Source organism: Scatophagus argus, chromosome 9 (genome assembly GCF_020382885.2).
Source record: "Scatophagus argus isolate fScaArg1 chromosome 9, fScaArg1.pri, whole genome shotgun sequence".
NCBI classification, from domain to species: Eukaryota; Metazoa; Chordata; class Actinopteri; family Scatophagidae; genus Scatophagus; species Scatophagus argus.
The window spans coordinates 25071848-25091891 of NC_058501.1; the positions used below are offsets into that span (position 1 = coordinate 25071848).

The 20044-nt window shown below is 47.3% G+C and overlaps 1 protein-coding gene across 4 annotated transcripts; it reads left to right on the forward strand.

The window, feature by feature from the left end:
• Nucleotides 1–4843: 4843 nt before the first annotated feature.
• Nucleotides 4844–9076, forward strand: LOC124064793 (beta-2 adrenergic receptor). 4 transcript variants are annotated; one of them, XM_046399579.1, is made up of 3 exons: nt 4845–5088; nt 5915–6031; nt 7511–9072. In XM_046399579.1, exon 3 carries the CDS (start codon nt 7546–7548, stop codon nt 8578–8580), a length of 1035 nt encoding a protein of 344 aa, XP_046255535.1. In that variant the 5' UTR covers nt 4845–5088; nt 5915–6031; nt 7511–7545; the 3' UTR covers nt 8581–9072. The 4 variants fall into 4 exon arrangements, with proteins under 4 accessions (XP_046255533.1, XP_046255535.1, XP_046255534.1 ...); XM_046399577.1 differs by lacking the exon at nt 5915–6031 and having other exon boundaries at nt 4844–5088; nt 7511–9076; XM_046399578.1 differs by lacking the exons at nt 4845–5088; nt 5915–6031 and adding an exon at nt 7018–7130 and having other exon boundaries at nt 7511–9076.
• Nucleotides 9077–20044: the final 10968 nt, after the last annotated feature.

Genomic DNA, 20044 nt, shown 5'->3' on the forward strand with positions numbered 1-20044 from the left:
TTTCACCAAATTTCCAGAAAGTCTGCCAAAGAAAAGCAGGTTAATGTGTGTTTCCATTGAGCAGGCGGTCTGTTGGTGTGCACTGGCAGAAACATGTTGCAGACGTGCACCTCTAAACACACGTGTCAGCTCAGACAAGCACCACGAACTGCAGGACCACCGCATGTCTTCTGGGCCATATTTGACACACACTGAGGTCATGAGTCTCAGAATTATTACAGTTACTTGGATTTTATGTATTTACTCGTTAGGCTTTTATACAATCTGTAACTCAAACACCACGTGGAAGCTGTTTGTTGCAGACATAAACTCCCTGTTGGCTGCTAAAACCCTGACTTCCAACAATGAACACAGCAGCTGTGGATTCAGAGTTTCAGCTTTTGGCCCTGAAGCTTAAAGCAGCCTGTTGTCCCTCTGCCCTTCTGTCCCTCAGAGTCTCCTGTCCATTGGAAGACGCTGGTCATTTGTCAGCGACCACCGGTCACTTTAACACTTAATGATTCATTATTTCAGAGCTTTTTTCTTCTTTGCTGGGTGTGAAAATGCTGACTGCTGTAATGATGTTTTCCCGTCAAAGCAGAAAAACGTCTTCTTTCCTGATTCAACCTGCTGGCTGTCAAACTTCGATCCAAGGAGGACATAAAATCATAAATGCTTTTATTTTCTCCCTCCTTCTCATTCTGGCTTATTTCACTGATTAAAATGACTTCATATCTTTTAAATCCTTTGTCTCACAGCTGCTGGCTGCTCTCTCACCTGTTATGTAAAGCTTGCAATTACTGTTTCAGTGCTGTTGTGTCAAGATAACAAAGCTTGTTTTTTCATGATGACGGGTTACTTTATCTTAAGATAACAATTTCCTGTCCTGATTTATGATGAGGAAACAGCCGTGACACACACATGCTGCTGTGTGTGTCATGAGTGTTTCAGAGTAAACCACGTTAACCTTTAATGAACTCTGACATGAGACTCTTTACATTATGGCTAATTAATGTGAGGGCTGGCTTGTAGGCTGAAGAAGTTTCGCCGGCGTAGGGGAAAGAGACGAGCCACTGTGGTGTGTGTTTGAATAACAAAGCATGCATGAATAATTACAACTGATCAGTCTGACGTGCTGATCAATGATGGGGACATTTTCTGCTCAGATCAGTTTCTGCAGCTGTTGAGATGCCACCTGTGCGTGCAGGTCACTGCTGATCTCCAGCACTTTCCTCTTGGCTTTCACAGTCAGCGACCTGCGAGCTCAGTCCAGTCCAGTCCAGGGGGCAGGATTTGTCGGTCCAAAAGCTGAACACAGTCACCTGCATCGGATCAGTTTTAGAGTCGAGGGCAGAGATGGCATGCAGAATATGGTTGGTAATATGGTTGTCATTGCTTTCTGTGAAGACACGTCCATAAAAGAGTCTGCAGCCTGCAGGAACGCCGAGCTGAAATCAGCTGACGTCATCCTGAAGAGCACATAGTGTTTTGTGCAGATTCTCTAGTTTAAATAAGTAATGAGACTCACTTCAAGATTAGTCATCATCTGCTTGTCCCCTGGAGTTTCTGTGGTGGATTAAAAAAACATCACAGCATCCTCTCTGTGCGCTCCTTTGTCATGCAAACCAGGATGAGAGCTACACTTACACGTCCTGAAAACCAGCTTCCTCAGTGAGTGATGGACTAATGCACAAACACAAACACAAATTCCTCTGCAACAGCTTGACGCAAGTTCATTTCCACGAGACAATGAGACACAAAGAATATATCTGAGTTCAAAATCTGGCTCATCCGAGGCCTTAAGCACAAACATGCTTTCCCTTTCTAAGATGAAGACAACGTTTATTTGGCTACCATCATGTGCAAGGTCTCAGCCAATCACATCAGGCCATTTTACACTCACTGCATACATACGGTGCACAGGTGTTTGTGGTGTAACGTGTGATCTGTAGGTGTACTGCATATCGTGCTGACCATCTTAGCTTAACTTGTGCTAAATAGACCCAAGCTGCTGGAAGGATCGTTTGTGAGCGAAGCGTGACGAGACGACGCGGCGAGCGAGAAACCGTCCAGTGAACGCAGCTCTGCTTCTGCGTTCACGCTGGTCTCACAGCTTCATTCCTGTCACGTAACAAACCCTGAAAACACCGCATTATAACCCAATAAGCTCTCCATTTGGAAGCTGCAGTAATGAAATTCAGATTGACATTTCAGTCTCACACCACTATGAATAAGCTTATTTTTATTTCTGTGCCCATTTGACTTTTAAATTAAACACCTAATAACCCGACAGAGCAGAGTTTCATGAGACCTCAGGGAGGGAGGGGCTGATTTTATGTACACCGAATTTGACAGGAAGCTTCGAAGGGCCTGTGTGTGTGTGTGTGTGTGTGTGTGTGTGTGTGTGTGTGTGTGTGTGTGTGTGTGTGAGGAAGAACCCATCACAGGCCACACCAGGTTCTCTTTCATGCTGCAGAAGCAGTGAAAGGAAAACAAACCGGGTTACACTCCTCCTCTCTGTTGACTCAATTGTGTGTTTCTCATCTTTCAAGGCGATGAAAAACTCCCAGGTCTCCGTGTTATCTCAGCTCGCTGCACTTCAGCCAGTTCGACTGATTTGTACTGTTTGTTTTCTCCCCCTGTTGGGATGTAAAATTACTCCACGGATCATAAATCTGCTGCTGGAGAGTCCACATTCGAGAGATCTGAGATTCATTTTCCATGACAGCAAAATCAGAGTTACAGTTCCCAATATTACATGTAAAAACTACATCAGCGAATGGATAAAGTGAACGTGAGTCACCTCTGAGGTGCGTGTTGGGTTCACTTAGCTCAGGAAGTCTGAGAACTCGCTGAACCACTAAAGGAACCCTTCATCCACCACTTGTTCAGGTTAGAAAGTAAACTTTTAATTAAAGCAGTGAGACATGCGTAACGGAGTAAAGAGTGCAATATCTCCCTCTGAGATTTTACGAAGTAGAAGTATATAGCAGCCTGCAACAGAAATACTTAAGTGAAGTACACAATACAGACAAAAGTATTCAGACAGGGGCTGTTTGTCAGGGCTCGGCCCCTGACCTCCAGTGAAGGGAAATCTTAATGCTTCAGCATACCAAGACATTTTGGACAATGCTATGCTTCCAACTTTGTGGCAACAGTTTGTTGAAGGCCCTTTTCTATTCCAGCATGACTGTGGCCCAGTGCACAAAGCAAAGCTCCATAAAGACATGGTTGGATGAGTTTGGTGTGGAAGAACTTGACTGGCCCACACAGAGCCCTGACCTCAACCCCATCCAACACCTTTGGGATGAACTGGAACGGAGACTGTGAGCCAGGCCTTTTGGTCCAACATCAGTGTGTGACCTCACAATATGTGTGAGTGCACTGTGTAAGCTTTGTAAACGGAGGATGGACACAGTCATTTACTAAAGCACTCGCGGGAACAGAATCCTCTGAATGTTTAAAAATCTTCATGATGTGAAGGAGCTGTAAGTTGTTTTCACCGTAAAGTGAAGCAGCTGATGGGTTTCGTGTGGCTGATTTAAGCTCCAGAGACAATCGCCACGCTGTGATGAGAAGCTGTGGACCGGAGCTGCCCGCTGTGACCTCCGGATTAAGGATTACCCACCGCACACAGAGAAGCACGGGATTATGCTTTTGTTTTGTTGAGTCCGCTGCTGTCAGCGCGGGACTGGAACCAAACCTGCAGGGAAACGATACGATTACACCACACGGGCAGCGTTTACTGCGGTCTCACGGTTTCTGAGGCTTCCTGAAAGCCAGGAGACAAAACAGTGTTTGAAGTTTAAAGATGGAGAAGGAGAGGTGGTTCTCTGACTGGACAGGCTCTGCTTTCACACTCTGGGAGCTGGCTGTTGTTTCACGTCCACGTTACACAGAAGCACCAGAGTTCACTTGTTTTCACCCTGAATCTGCTTTCACCCATTTAGCTTCACGCTGAGGCTGTGAATGGGCTTCACATCTGCAGAGTTATGCCGACGAGAAGACGATTCTTCCATTCATTTGGCTCACGACCGACTGTTTTGGTCCAGCTGGGAGACGAGTGTTTGCTACCTTTTTGAGTCTAATAATAAACGACTGTTAAATGCCTCAGTCGTAAAGTAAACAGCCACCACGAGCGTAGCTTTCAGCTGCTGCTCACCTCTGACCAGAGTCTGTCGCTGAGCAGCAGCTGAAAGCTATGCTTTTCAGCTCAGGATGTGTGTGTGTGTGTGTGTGTGTGTGTGTGTGTGTGTGGCAAACGACTGCACACACATTTTTTTTCCCAAACCCGCTTATTGTGCCTGATACCCATAAGATAATTTCACATTTCTGTATTCTAAAAAGAAGTTCACAGCCTGCAGTTGTTGCACCATGAGGAAAAAGCTGCAGAGCTCTGATACGACTTGCTGTGTCAAAACTCCTTCTCCCCTCCTCTCTGAACTCTTGTGGAACAAATGACAGCTGTTTCGGCTCATAAAACTGATGTAACGATGGTCTGGCTCAAGACAGAGGCAGGCAGGACCCTCACCAGGCCTGTGTGACCATGTCTGCTTTTGTAATTCAGCTTAGATTACAAAGATTTAACAGAAAAGGAGATGAGTCTCATGTCAGATCTTAGAAGTGGTCAGGTGCTTCACTGCTGCAGCTGTGACAGAGCTGAGGTGGACTCAGAGAGGAGGGTGGAGGAGGGCTTCAAATCCGATAAAAGAGCCACAACCACGGCCATCATCAGACACCCACCAGGCTTCATATAATAGCCGAGGTGTGTGTGTGTGTGTGTGTGTGTGTGTCGGGTGGTGGGGGGGGCTCCTCTGTCATCAACATCCTCAGCCAATGGAGGAACCAGCAGAGGAGTCGCTTACAGCGTCTCTCCGGAGCGGAGCAGAGCGCAGCGCAGCGCCCGGTGGCGCGGATCCATCCTCCGGTTCACGACCCAACATCTGGTTAGTGGTTCTGACAATGGCCTCTTTTCCTTCGTTATTCCCCTCTTGAGGACTGCGGGATGTTTTGAGCTGCGGTGGAAGCCCGTCCGGTGTAAACCAGAGGAGGGATGCTGCTTCATGGACGGCTGGATTCTGCGTCTGGAGGGAAATTTATGGCTAAAAAGTGAGTTGAGTTGAGTCATGTGACCGTGAATATGTGAGTCAGTGGCTGAGTGGACCTGCACTAATATATCAGCTTTTAAAGAGGGTCTCTCCAGGTGATCCAGGTGAAGTGCGCCCTGTGCGTCCCTTAAAGAACTGTAACAGACACGGACTGCGGCAGTCCTCTGACCGTTAACACGTTTCCAAAGCGCGTGTCCCGGGGGGCGCGCGGGGTCTTGCTGGACATCGCTGATCCGCGCGCGCTGGAAACTGATGGATTTCCCTTCGCATCCGCGGGACTGTTGGCTGGACATGCGGGAGGTTTCTGCGTGACTGCGCGCTGTAGATGGATGTACAGTGAACAAAAAGCTCGAGGATACGGCATGTGAAACTGAAAAACAAAATAAGTAACCACAGGGTAGCCTATAGCTGCGTCTCTGTCGTATTGCTCAACATGGACACCATAAAAACTGGACACAGTCTCTTGTTTCACTTTCTTTTAATTTAACACCGAACTGTGAGAGTAAGGAAGATCTTAAAACCAAACTGCGCCGCTGAGCGGAAGCTCTCGTGACGACCACGCGCTGTTCAGGGTTTCATCTTGAGGACACTTTAAAGGGACACCTGAGAACAGGATGTGAGCGGACATTTTCCTCTGCGTGTTTAACCCGGGTAGTTTAATGAACATTAGATGAGTCTGGACTGAACGTGACTGATGCTGCTTGTGATTTAACTGCAGCTGGAGGCGGATGTCCAGGAACCCGCCGGGCTTTGCAGCGCGGATTAAAGGCCACGAGCACCAGCTGGCTTTTGTTTACTACTGCAGTTGTTGTTGTTGTTGTTGCCAGATTAAGACGTCATCCCTCCTGCCTCTGCCGTGAGTAGCATCCAGCACAGAGGGCCGCCACGTGCCAAACGACGTCAAACAAACTCAGATTATGATGTCAGCGCACCGCTGACGTGAGGTAAGATGGGAAAAAACGCGGGAACTCGGGAGAGGGCAAAAATGGCACATTTACAAACACAAAATTAAATCATTGACTTAAAGGTAACAAAGTATGTTTACACAAGTACTGCAATGCACTTTCAATATGAGGGCCAGCCGAGGCCCAGAGACCGGAGGGTCGCCAGTTCGATTCCACGCCGGACCGGCAGGAAAAATTTGGGTGTGGTAGAATGATCGATCAATGCCCTCCACCCTTCATTACTCGACTGATGTGCCCTTGAGCAAGGCTCCCCGGGCGCGGACATGGCAGCCCACTGCTCTCGTGTGTTTCACTGCATGTTGCATGTGTTTGAATCAGTGATGGGTTAAATGTAAAGAAAGAACTTCGGCGTATGTAAGAAATATATTGACAAGTAAAGTTTGAAGATGAAGTTGAAGTTTACTGGAATATTCCCAGTTTCATCTCCTTCATATGACTTGACTACAATTCAGAGGCAATGAGTGTTTGATATTTGTTTGTTCAAGTGTTCAGAGAGCCGAGATGTTCCGACTTCAAACAGTAAACTAACTCGCCTTCAGGACAGCAGCGACATGTCTTTACCTGCTTCCACCTCACCTGCATGGCAAGCCAGACGCTGCAGGGACACGTGTTAACAATCTGACATACACAAATATTAGAGTACATCCTGATGAAATTACATGACGAAAGGCATCTGCTTTCCTGCTGAATGCCAGCTGCCTTCAACCCAACAGGGAAGCAGGTCTGAAAAACATGAAAACAGTCACATGTGAACAGTTTTGGACTCAGCATTCAGAGCTCCTGCAAATTCCATGGCTGAAGGTGAAAACTCAGAAACTGTATATTATAGAGCCCAGTTTCCTTCAGTGCAGAGGATCAGCACGAACACACACACACAGAATGTAAAGACGCTGATCAGGAGGTGCAGGGTGTTGCAACTCATGATGCTCGTAGTACAAACAGGACCTGAACAAACTGATATGCAGAAGCCAGGAAACAGAGCCGACAGGACAGGATGCGGAGAAGAACGAAGCTGGAGATGAGGTTTATGGAGAGCAGCCTGATGAGCAGATGGGAGGCAGGTGTGGAGAACCACCAGGTGCTGAGAATCAGGAAGCCACGCCCAAAGAACACACACACACACACACACACACACACACAAACAGACCAAGGAGGTAACCCGGAACCAACATCCTGTCTAATGATGGTAGACCTCCATGATTGGATGTTTCTTACTGAAATGCACCTGCCGTCCTTCAGAAACATGTTTCCTCATGCTAGTCAAACTCTGGTGACAACGTTTCAGCCAGAAGCTTTAATGCCCATTCAGAACTTGAAGAGTCCAGCTGTTCCAGCTGTGACACACTGAGCAGCTCCTCATGCTTTGCTTCGCTGCAGTTGTTTTGTAGTTCTTCGTTTTACACGCAACACATTTTCACTGACCCGACGTTCTGACCTCTTTCTCTGTTTTAACTGTAGGTCACGGAGCGAATGTTGCAGCGACAGTTCATCCGATGATTGAGACCAGCGCTGCCACCATGCCGGACCGAGCTGAGTCGGCACTCTGCACCGTGTGCTGCTGTACGCTGGCCAACAAAATCCTCATGGTGCTCTTCATGGTGCTGCTCATCGTCGCCATCTTGTTTGGGAACTTGGTGACTCTGGCTGTGATTCTTGGGACTAAACACTTCCACACGCCGCAGGGCTACCTGAAGGCATCCCTCGCTGTGGCCGATCTGGCTGTGGGGATATTTGTGGTGCCGCTGTCCGTCTACGCTGAGGTCTATCTCATGGTGACCGACTCACCACCAGACTGGACTTCATACAACTCACAGTTGGTGACTTTCCACCCGTGCAACATAATCGGCCCCATCTTTGCCGGGTGCACTTTGGTCTCCATCACGACCATTTTCCTGCTGACCATCGAGAGGAGCATCGCTGTGTTGAGGCCACTGCACAAGGACTCTGTGATTACACGGAAAAGGACCACGATCCTCATCGTCCTCTCCTGGGTGGGGAGTTTCTTCTTGGCCGTTTCTCCGATGGTTTTCAGCCGTGAGATCGCTCTGGAGTACAACTCCTGCAGCCGGATGTGTAATTACGCTCTGGGGACCATAGGCGAGTTCCCCAGCCAGGCCTGGAACATCCTCCTGCTCTTCCCAGCGTTTGACTTCACGCTCCTGGGGGGGACCGTGGTCATCAACATCATCTCTCTGTCCAGCATCAGGCAGCACTCGAGGCGCAGGAAACACCTGGCTGAGACCGAGTGCCAAAGCACCACCAAACCTACCTTCTCTGACATCAAAGCAGCCAAAACAATCGGGGCGCTGACTGTGGCTTTCACCGCATCCTTCACCCCCATCGCTGTCTTCGTGGTTGGGAACGTTTTGGGTAATAAATGGTGCAACTTTTCCTTTTTTGCCTTCTGGATTTTGGCCACCAACAGTTGCTGGAACGTCATAATTTACAGTGTGAGAGATCAGAAGTTCAGACTTCGTGCACACAAGATTCTCAAGCCTTTTCAGAGGGAAAACACGAGCAAATCCTAAAGAATTCAGGGACCGAAGGCCCAACCTGAGCAGGACTGTGTCCTTTAGTTTGCTTGTCACACAAACTCTTTGGTCAGCACATTGTGGGTCTCGATAAGAGACGCGTCTGCATGATCTGTGAATTGCTGTTGTGAAACTGTAATTTTTTTTTACACTAATAAGCATGGGAAGTTCTCCGGCCTGAAAAGTTTGATATTAAATGTCCGTCGTGGTGGGCGTTTGTCTTGTCGAGTGTAACGTTACAGGAGCCTGTTTCAGTCTGTGGAGTGCTTGTTTTACCTGAGTGTGATCAATTAAAACATGACTCAAACAAAGTCTGTTGTCTGATTCTGCAGTGGGCCTTTCCATCTCTGTGGACCATGAGTCAGCGTTATCAATGAGACACGTTACGCTCTCCACTCCTTCATATCGTATCAGTGGTCGGAACACAACATTAGCACTGTTAGCTCTGGACACGTTAGCTCTGTACATTTCATATGTCGCACCAACGTTAACACCTGATATATAATACCTGATACATCCAGGCTATTTATATGAGCTGAATTTATTATCAGGTGGTGGAGGGACCTCCATCTTCCCCCCAACGCTTCAAAGTATGACAGTGTAGGTCGCCTTCTAGCATCATTTCTGTAGCTCCCTTTGTGCTTTAGGAGCCAAAAGAGCCTGAAACAAACACAGGACTTTGCTTTGGGAGACCAGGGTTTGAGTCCAGCGTGAAACCAAATGCTAGTTGCTTTGATTTGAACTTATGTACGTAACATAAATTACATAACGTATGTATGTCAGGTTGACTATAACCAAAAACATGCAGCGCCAGCGTTTATTCTGACGATCGGCTTGTGGCAGTGGAGCAACTCCTCTTCACTGTTCTTCCTCAGTTTCTCAGTTGTAATTCTCTTCACGTTTCAACATGCCTAAGTGGCTGTAGATGATCTCAGCGTGGAGCAGCAGAGAAGAACGATGTTCCTCATGCACTCATTCCAGAGGGTTGTTTCAGTGGTTTCGGTTCTCCAGCCGTCGGTCGGCGCTCAGCTTCGGGGCTGAGGCTGCGGTTTAGCCTGGTGTTTATGGATTTTTCAGTCAGCTTCATTCACACAAAATATTTTGTGATTTTAAAAGTATGAAGTAACCGGAAGAAACCTGCAGCTAAAAAGCATTTCAAGGTTGGACTGCATTGACAGCAGGCGCAATAAACCACTTAAAATAAAACGTGTCTGTGCTGAGAAACTGATCACAGATCTTCTTTCTTCTCTGGGGAAAATAAATGGAGGTTTCTGACGCCTTTGTTCAAGCTGTTCTGCTTCTAAAATGGCTGATATGCATGAGAGGAATGAAAAATGAAAAACAAGCAGGTTGTTGCATATTTAAAAATAACTACATTTTAAAAAACCTTTCAGGCTTGCAGTGCTGAAATTGCTTTCCTCGCTCTTCTCACCACATGCGATGCCTGAACAGCCTTCAACTACACTCACAATAAGACAGCATCAATATTATTAAACTGAAAATAGGTCAGGATGTAAAAACCATGTTAAATCTAGCAGCTGTAGCCTCAGTTTTTGACTCCCTTCACATCTCTGAGGAGCAGACCCGGTGCTCTGGGGGGCCCCGGGGGGCCTCGGCCCTCCCAGGAGAAATCAGTATCAACATAGTTTCACTCTTTTTTAATCTTTTGGCATCTCTCTGCTGCTCCCTGTTTTGTAAGAAGCTCGTTTAACCGTTTAACAACCTGAACTTCATTCTTCTGAGCAGTAATAATCAGTTACCGTCCAGCGGCTGTTTGTCAGCTGTGAGCAGGAAGCTGAAACTGAAAACCAGAAGGATTCGTGGCTGATTCGTGCTGTATGGATGCCTGCAGGCTTCACTTGCCAGTGTTTTGACCTCCCTTTCATTGAGGCCATTAGACTTTGTGGCACTTTAACTTATCAGGCAAATGGCTCAATGAAATGTCAGCGCGTGGAGGCCTGCGTGTTGGCGACGCAGTTTCTTTAGCGTATGCTTCACTGTGGGCTCGCAGTGGCGTCACGTTGGGTTTCTTGATGTGTGTCCACCCAGAGAAACTAAACTGCCTGGCCGGTGGACGAGTACTGACTCCAACCTGTGACGCCCTCAGAGCCGTTGTCCCTGAACTCACCGTTCAGAAGAGAAAGAGACAGAAAACATTTACTGCAAAAGACATCAATTCCAGCCACAGTGGTGAGTCAGAGTGGAGGAGTGAAAAGAAACATGAAGAGAGCTGAGAAGAGAAAGATAAAATGAAAGAGAGGGAAACGCTGGCGTCACCGACCGCGACTTTAGCAACTGATCTCTGAGGAGGAGGGATGCAGATGCAGAGAGAAGACCTGAGAGTCCAAGAACACATTCATACTGTGATTTGTTTGAACAGAATTACTGTCATGGTGAAAACACTCATCTGCTGTAGAGGCTCATAAAGAGCCAGAGTGGATGAGTTTCCATCGAGGGTTCCTCAGCAGATGAATCCGATTAACTTTAGCACATGTCGGACTTTTCATGAGAACCACCTACAGATCAAAGTGTCCGGCATTCATAAAGGGATAAAAACTAAAGATTGAGAGATTGATTGACACTACGGCGCTGCGTGCTCAGAGCACAGCTGAACGCGACGTCTGCACAACACGTCAGCGGAGCAGCAGCTTCAGTCCTCCATCTGTGTGGACGCAGGCTGCGTTCAGGCGCAGCGCTGAGGGTCGGTCCCACACACAGTCAAAGCGGACGTGTACCTGCTGCGTTGGACGTGTGAGAGACGATGGAAAACGCAGCTGAAACGCCTCCTGTGCTCACAAGCTGTGAGATCGTGAAGTGCAGGACAAAATTCTGAATCGAATCCAAAATGGACCGAAGATGGAGACCCGGTTTGCTGATATCGTATTCATCTGAAAATTCACAGTACATGTTGAATGCCTTGGGAAGAAAACTCGCTGTACACACCTCTCATGATTTATGAATTTTCTTCATTTATCGCCACAAACTCAGACATGTTGCAGTCAAGTCACAGGCTCCTGAAGTGCTTTTCCCGACTTTGGTTGCTACAGTCTCTAGTGTTACTGCAAAACTAATGTTGAGAGATTCTTCATGTATGAGATCAAAAGAAAACCTTAAACACTAAAGTGAACATTTTCACGAAACCTGAGACTTACGGGTGTTTTTCTCTGTGATGATTACTGTATGACACACGTATCACTACATGAAATAAAACTTTGAGTTAGAACCAGTCTGGATTGTTTCAGGACAGTAAATGACTCGTTTCAGTGAACATAAAGCAAAGTCTGTGAACAAGTTCCAACAGACGGCTGCTGCAGCATCAAACCACTAAATCAATATTTTACTTGTCATAGAAGTTCACTAAAGGTGCTCTGGCTCACATTTCCACCCAGAGTTTACCTGCTCAGGCTGCTGATCCGAATGTTCGTCTCCCCACTTGACGTCCTGCACCTGCAGGCTCAGGTCTTTCAAAGCTCCAGGGGGGATTGGAACCAATCAGTCGCTGAGCTCGCAGGATTCACAGCAAATTATCCGACGCAGAACCTCCACACCGACACATGAAATCACAGCAGCAGCAGCTTTGTTCGCCTCCTCTTCCTCTGACACCTTGGCAAGGCATCAGTACACACATCAGTTTTTAGATTATTAAAAATATCCATAAAATTACCTTGTTGTTTGTTTTGGTTAAGGTCATTATGGAAGACGGATGGATATGGATAAGGTTTCGTAGCTTCATCTGAAAGTACGACCTTTAAATTACGATCCTTAACATTTTCATGAAATCAGATCCTATTTCATGGTTGTCACTGTCAGCGTCATTCAGTGGATTAACGTCCTCCAAGCACCTCTTTGTACATGGTGACTCATTGTTAGTGGTGGAGTCGGACATTCCTGCACTGGATTCAAACTGACTTTAAATGCTCGAGGAAGCCTTCAGTGGCAGAAGAAGTAATTGCATCTTTTACTTAAGTACAAGCAAAAAGATTATTCAGTTACAAGCAGAAGTCCTGCAATCAAAGTTTTACTCAACTCAAAGTATCTCCAGTAAAACACTCTGCAGCTCACACACCAGCACCACAGGCAGGAGGAGGAGTGCGGAGTTTGGATTTCGGGGTGAACTGTTCCTTTAGCTCACTTTTAAACGCTTTAAAAAGTGAAGTTTCCATCGCAGCATTCTCGTGTCCACCTGGTGGCAGAAAGCATGTCAGATGTGTACTTGATGAAAGGTTTCTGTCAGCGTCTCAAACCAGTCATCATGTAGAAAATATTGCAAAGCTGCAGCTGCAGATTTCCCTTCGGCTTCGCAGAGGAACACGAGTCGAGTTCTGCCAGACAGGCGTCAGGGTCTGAGACTACATTCATTACTGCGTTCAGTTTCTGATGAGCTGTTGGCCAATCATTTGTGCAGGATGCCCCTTTAATCCTGGATGCGATGGTGGTTTCAGCCCCTCAAACAGAGTCTGCTTTGTGCTCCCGGTGCTCCCACGTCTCCTCGGTGGCCTGATTCTTCACAGTGTGCATACTCGCTTGTTTTAAATGTGCTGCTTTGCTTTTCAGCCTTATCGGACTCGGCTTTGAAGTCTTCCTCATGCTCACAGTTTCAAAACGATGCTTTGCACCGAGAGCAGCACATTTTGAGCCCACGCTGTGCTGAGAAGACCGTTTAGATGTGCTCAGTGCAGTGCAGAGAGGTGCCATGACTTTCCACGTCATTAAAGTACTTAAACTCATGTTGCAGGATTAACTGTACACTGTATGCAGACATGTGTACGTGCACGTCTTGTATGAAAACACGCATTTCGGCCTGGTGACTCAACGTGATAACTAAGTACATGTACTGGAGTACTCATGTACTCAGAGGCAGAGCTGAACGTTGGATTAAAACAAAGAGTGAGTTTGAATATCCGATGTGCTAATCGTGCAGGCTGACAGCTGTTACAGTGAATACACACAGTACATGTATGTACTGTACTCTGGTTTGGTTCTACCCCAGATGACTTGCTGTCACACTCAAACAACAGCCTCCGTGACCTGCTAAATAATCTGATCTGTCTCACTGACTCTGTCTGCACCTTGGTTCACTCCCACTCGGCGACCGCTAAAAGCAAAAGGACGTCAACTTGAAAGACTCTACAGGCAAACCTGTCTCACTGTGCACAAGGACATGTATTCAAACCACATTCTGCACCACAAAGACCATCTGCTATTCTGCTTTAATTACTTCAAGTGAAGGAAACTCCAAGGCCCTTTTTTCCCTCCTTACAAACATCACAAAACCCCCAGACTCACTTCCTCCTCAGCTTTACTCCTCCGATTTCTGCAATACTATGGTGTTCTCTTCAGAAACCAAACATATCCTGTCCCAGTCCCATCTGCCCTCACCCATTCACTCTCAGCATTCACTCTAACCCTCAGTCAAAGAAATGACCAAACCTGCTGATCAGACCCCCTTCCTACTGTTCCTGTAGAGACCACCTCCCCCCTCTGTCCCCTGTCCACTGGAACTGTTCCTTCTTCTCTCTGGTTCACCATCCGTTCTCGTCCTGCTGGATCTGAGTGCAGCCTTCACACAGTTTCTCACACCTTCTGGACAGACTTTCCTCTCAAATGCTTTCATTCGTACGTTTCAGGCCGCACTCAGTTCATTCAGTTAAAATCACTCGCCTCCCACCCGGTCCCCGTCACCACAGGTGGGCCCCAGGGGCCTGTCCTCCTGTCCTCACCTCCACCTGACCTCCGTCAGGCTGACTCAATCCATCTGTTCAGACTGGCCTCCTCCCTCTGACCACAACTGCACTGTCCATTTTAAATTGCATTTTATTGTCTCTTATTGTTGCTAATATTGTGTCTGTTTTGTGATTAATGATGTAAAGTGACCTTGTGTGTCTAGAAAGGCGCCTGTAAATAAAGTGCATTATTATTATTATTATGCAAACATATGTAGAATTTCCATTTACTTAAACTTTTAACATTGAAGCACAGCTAACACCGGACACTGTAACTCAGGTGCTGGTCATGTGACGTGATTTCCTCAGGTATTACGCTGGGTCCTTGTTCCCACACTGACAAACTGACTGACGCGTTGTGATGCAGAATCGTAAAGTGACATTAATGCGAGTCGGCCTCCTCACTGCACATTAAGCATCAAACATGACAGATAAACTCTGCTGCTCCCATCTGCCCTCCGCCTCATTAATAACCTGATCAGGCACCAATCACTACGATCAATCAGCCAGTCGGTCCAACTGAGACGCGAACCAACAGCAGCTGAAACAAACACATCACGTCGGGTCAAACTCGTCTTCGGAGAGTTTTAATAAAAACAACTTTTTAACTTCAACTTTTAAAGAGCATCTTTAATCTTTAACTTTATTAACTTTAGGAATCCAGTGCTGAACATGAACTGTGAAGTCAGGCGATCAGACGCTGCTACATGAAGCTGACTGAACCCCAGAGGCCTCGTCACAGTCCCTCACACTTTACGCTCAGAGGTTAAGATGCAAAGCTTGTGGAAACTTTGATTACATACGATTCTGTACAATGTGGGATATTCTCCATAAAGTCTGCACGAATCTGTTCGGTTTTTACAAATGATGAAGCGGGTAAAAGTTTGGATATTTGGGGTTATTTCAGGTCATAATCTGGGTTAAACTCAGGGTAATTTGGAGTCTTTGGAGGTTTGAGTTTGGGTAAAAAGGATTTGATACAAAGTTTTTGGCTGTAACACAGCAGAACACACTGTGTGTGTGTGTGTGTGTGTGTGTGTGCGCGCGTGTGTGTGTGCGTGCACGTCATATCCCTGGCAGCAGAATGATCAGGGAGCTTTGTTGAGGAGCTTTAGAAACTCGTGTCGATATGGATTTAGTGTCGCAGTGTTGAAGCTGCACAGGCGCCTCCTGCCAGTTCGCAGCTAATAGGCCACAGCCAGATTTAACTGGTCCAACTCGCCTCCAACGCTGCGTTCAACACACACGTTCGCCTCTCAAGCTTCAGCAAACAGCTCTCCCTCTCTGGCTGAAGGACATGCTCCCAAACAGTCTCTCTTATTTAAATGTCACAGAAATGTCGTTCTTTTCTTTGTAAGTCAGCCATGTGTTTGATGTAAAGCTGGGCTGCTGGTCAGGCTGTCTGCTCTAAACCTGTAAGCTGCTCTTTGTCAAAGCCCAATTACAGTCAGTCTGACAAATTCACAAACTGTCCAATTTAAGCTGACATACAGTCAAAGTGCACTAAATAGATCATGGAAAAGTAAAGCAAACAAACATATATGAAGTGTATTTTTTATATCAGTATGCATGTTGCTTTAAACATCCATACTGCAATGACGATTCTGATCGTTCAGGCGATCTAAGGTGACCGTCTTTCCTATGAGGCTGAAGAAAGGCGCACACACAGGACGGCGGGAAACACTCGCCTCCCAAAAGGCTGTGCTGCTTATCTGAGCGCTGCCATCGATTCAGTGCGAGCTGAGTGCTGACTGAGACTCTGTGGGGAACTGCAATCAGCATCAGTTAAGAGTCTGCTGTGTGAAGCACGACGACTCGAGCGGGTCCATTACTCTGGTTCAGTTCCAGCAGCTCGTCTCGCCTGCCGCGCCGCCCGCGTTTCATGTTACAGTGTAATTATTCGTTATTCCTCTGGACAAACCAGGAGTGTGAGTCGGTCTGGAGAGAGACGTACAACAGGAACACACACACACAGGGACTCACTGACCGGAGCCACGTTTACCTCCAGGTGGGCACCTTGCAGACACACCTGTACGGTGAGCCACGTGGTGCATTCAGAAGACAAAATGACCCGCACAGACAGCCACAGTCCTGTTGGTGCGTCACCGTTTGGCGTGAAGAAACAAAAAGAGCCAAAAAGACCACAATGTCCTGCTGGTCTTCGCCTCCAGAGATGACATTTAAAACTGAACTTTGAACCCCCTCACCGACTTTTGTCTTTTGCTGTCCACACTTGGACAAAAGAAACTTCATCACATGCTCACCTCGTGTTTCTGTCACATCTGACAGCAGCATGAAGGCAGCATAATGTCGCCGTGGACAAAACGTTCGGCAGACGCTTTCAGTTCGCCCAGTCAGATTCAGTCAAAAATCTAAACGCCACGAGACATTCGGGAGCTGATTTGAATGCTGGATGTGACGTCTCAGGTGCTACTTTGAGCCCTGATTCACAACAGGCAGCTAACTAAATGGAGATAAATGAGTGGAGGACTCCAAATGGCAAGACGAAAGGAGAGGTGGGTCTCCGTGGCAACAGATGAGACCTAATTTATTAGCGGAGCTTCTTTCATCGTCCTCATCAGGCTTTCCTGTTGCTGTATGTGCGGCTCCTGTCCTCCCTCTGCAGTAAACCTCTGAGCTCGGTTTGATTTTCAGAACAACACAAAGTGATTTTATTCTGCATTTTCTTACAAACAGCATCAGACTCCAGTGAGGATCAAACAAAAGCTGCTGCGCTGTGTGTTCTGCTGGGCTGCTGTGAGCGTCGCCTCTTCCTTCTCCGGAGAGAGAAAAGCCATCAGGCTTCATTAAAAAACCTTTCATATGAGTTATTAATTAGTGGAGTGTTTTCATGGTCGTGCTGTTTCACCTGATGCTCCCACAACAGGAAGAAATGGAAATAATCCCTGAAGAGCAGACGGCAGTCAGTCTGCGCTCGCCGCTCAGTCTCTTACGTGTTTTTACATTTTCCTGCTTTTGTGTTCGTTTACGGCCTGTGCAGGATTGTTCACAGCTTTCTGACTCTGACCGCTCACTGCAGCCTCCCCTGGGTGGAGATCAGGGTGGGGTCTGTGGGCAGGGGTCTGGGTGGAGATCAGGGTGGGGTCTGTGGGCAGGGGTCTGGGTGGAGAACACCACGATGTTGACACGTACGCTTCAGTCTGTCAGCCGTAAAACGATGATGAATGAAGTGAAACATTCTAATGCTGGTGATGCTGTGACGTGATGCTCCATCAGCACCACCCAGACTCACCAGCTTCTCTTAACGAGCCGCAGCCCAGCAGGACCTGGAATGTGTCTCGAAAGACGACAAAACAGAACCGATGATGCGTTCGAATGCAAACTCACAGCCGCCGAACCTCCCGTCTACGTTTCAGGCTCACCTACAGAAGCAGGACTCGTCTTCACTGGGACGATGAAGAGCATGTACACTATGAACGTGTGGCAGAAGCTCCGGAGCCTCTGGATGCATTTAAAGCGACTCTTCAGAGGTCTCATGATTGTGGAATTTGATCTTTGCTTTGCGTCTGCGGCTGTGTGACTGTTGCTGCTGCCTGTGCTGGTCGCTCTGCACTAAATAAAGATAAAAACAGGTGAATAACTGTACAACAATAAACACACGTGTTGTCCTCTCTGGGACTGTGTCCTCTTTGTGTGCATACCTGCACTCAGCTTTATGCACACACACACACACACGTTGAAGCTAAATTATGGACGTGTTTCGGGTAAATAAAAGAGTGAAAACAATGCTGAGCGTCAGAAAAGCTGCAGGCCTTCAGTTAGCAGCTTTAACTGAGCCAATTATGCTGACGTGTGCGTCGGCCTGAAGCCACAAGGTCCTCGCTCGACTATCAGACGAGCCTTTCAAAGGGTCCAATTAAAATCATTGCTTTCTTAAGCTACTTATCGCCCAGAACGTGACAAACCTGGAAAAATTAAGCCTGAAAGCGGATTTAATGTGTCACAATTACGGATGATAACTTCAGGACGACTCAGGGAAAACTCAGTAAGGAGGAGCAAGACAGAAGAACACAAAATGTCTTAGAACAATTTAAGAACTTTTTCAGCTCTCTAAACGTGCAAACGAGTGCTCACACAGCTGCTCTGGGGTCTCACTTTTTTAATTTGCTTAATCACTGGATTCAGCAATCAATTAACTTGTCCCTGATTCCCCAGCTAACAGCTTCCACTCTTCTGTGAAGGCTTTCCACAACATGTTGGAGTGTTTCTGTGGGAATTTGTGCCCATTCATGCAGTAGAGCATTTGTGAGGTCACACACTGATGTTGGACCAAAAGGCCTGGCTCACAATCTCCGTTCCAGTTCATCCCAAAGGTGTTGGATGGGGTTGAGGTCAGGGCTCTGTGTGGGCCAGTCAAGTTCTTCCACACCAAACTCATCCAACCATGTCTTTATGGAGCTTTGCTTTGTGCACTGGGGCACAGTCATGCTGGAATAGAAAAGGGCCTTCAACAAACTGTTGCCACAAAGTTGGAAGCATAGCATTGTCCAAAATGTCTTGGTGTGCTGAAGCATTAAGATTTCCCTTCACTGGAAGTCAGGGGCCGAGCCCTGACAAACAGCCCCATGAAGACGAGTGTCTGGATACTTTTGTCTGTATGGTGTAGCTGTGTGTGTGGAGCCGCAGGAGCTTCAATAAAAGTGAACGGTGTCACACATCTGTTCATCTTCTCAGTTTTCCAGTTCAATTACGACAAGTTATGAGCTCATGACCTGCGCTGTAGGAGGGAGATAAAAACTACTGTGAAACATCTGGTTTTTGAATAAAACTTTTCATTTGTGAGGTGTTTTTAAAGATTCAGTCTTCAGCTGGAAGCAGCTTGCTGAGAGCCGCAGGCGGGACGCGACTCGAGTGGCGTCGTGTCTTTACATTTTGAGGTATTCCTTGTGAAACGCGTGTTGCCGTAATGTAAAGCAGAGAGTTGGCTAAAGGGAGCTGCTGTGCAGAGAACGAGGAGGAAAGAGCGATCCGTCACAAACAACCTTCGGCTTCGTGTCATCTCTGAGCCCGTGTTGCTCCCACACAGGCCACCTCTTCCATTAAAGCCCCGTCGCTGTTGTTCTGCGTGCAGACGTGTCAGGCATTAGTGACCAGCAGGCCTTTAATGTCTCCTAATGCAGGCTGAGTTTGTCTCTGCAGAGGCCCTGGACGAGAGGCGTTCACTGACGACACGGAGCACACTTCATCAGGCAAACATACACCATGCTGTTACTGTGAGTGCTGTGTGGATCCTCGGCTCTCCTCCTCCTCACCTCGCCTTCATCACGGCTACGAGCTTCCTCATGGGGTTTTTTGCCTTTGCCTTCTCTGCTCCGCCGGCCCAAAAGTAAAAGCCAAAGTCACATGAACTTTTGTTCTTTCCCACTTTCTTTGTCTGTTTGCTTGACATTTCAGTTCAGTTGTCCCGTTCTGCTCCAGATCACAGCTTGGAGAACAGCAGGACTGTCTGCTCCTTCTGAGAAGGACGTGTCAGGAACAGGTTTTCCTGATGCTGCAGCAGCACCACAGCTCGGACAGAAGAACTGGAGACTGGAAAACGTCCACAAACGTTGCTGCGGGGCAGAGATGATCCCACCGGCCGAGCTCAACTCGACTGCCGCACCGATCAGCAGCATCAACTCATGTGGATTTATTTCAAAAGCAGCAGATCGTGTCAGGACATACTTCAGGACAGACAGACTTCCTGCCACTCCTCAGCTGCAGATAATCTGCCAAAC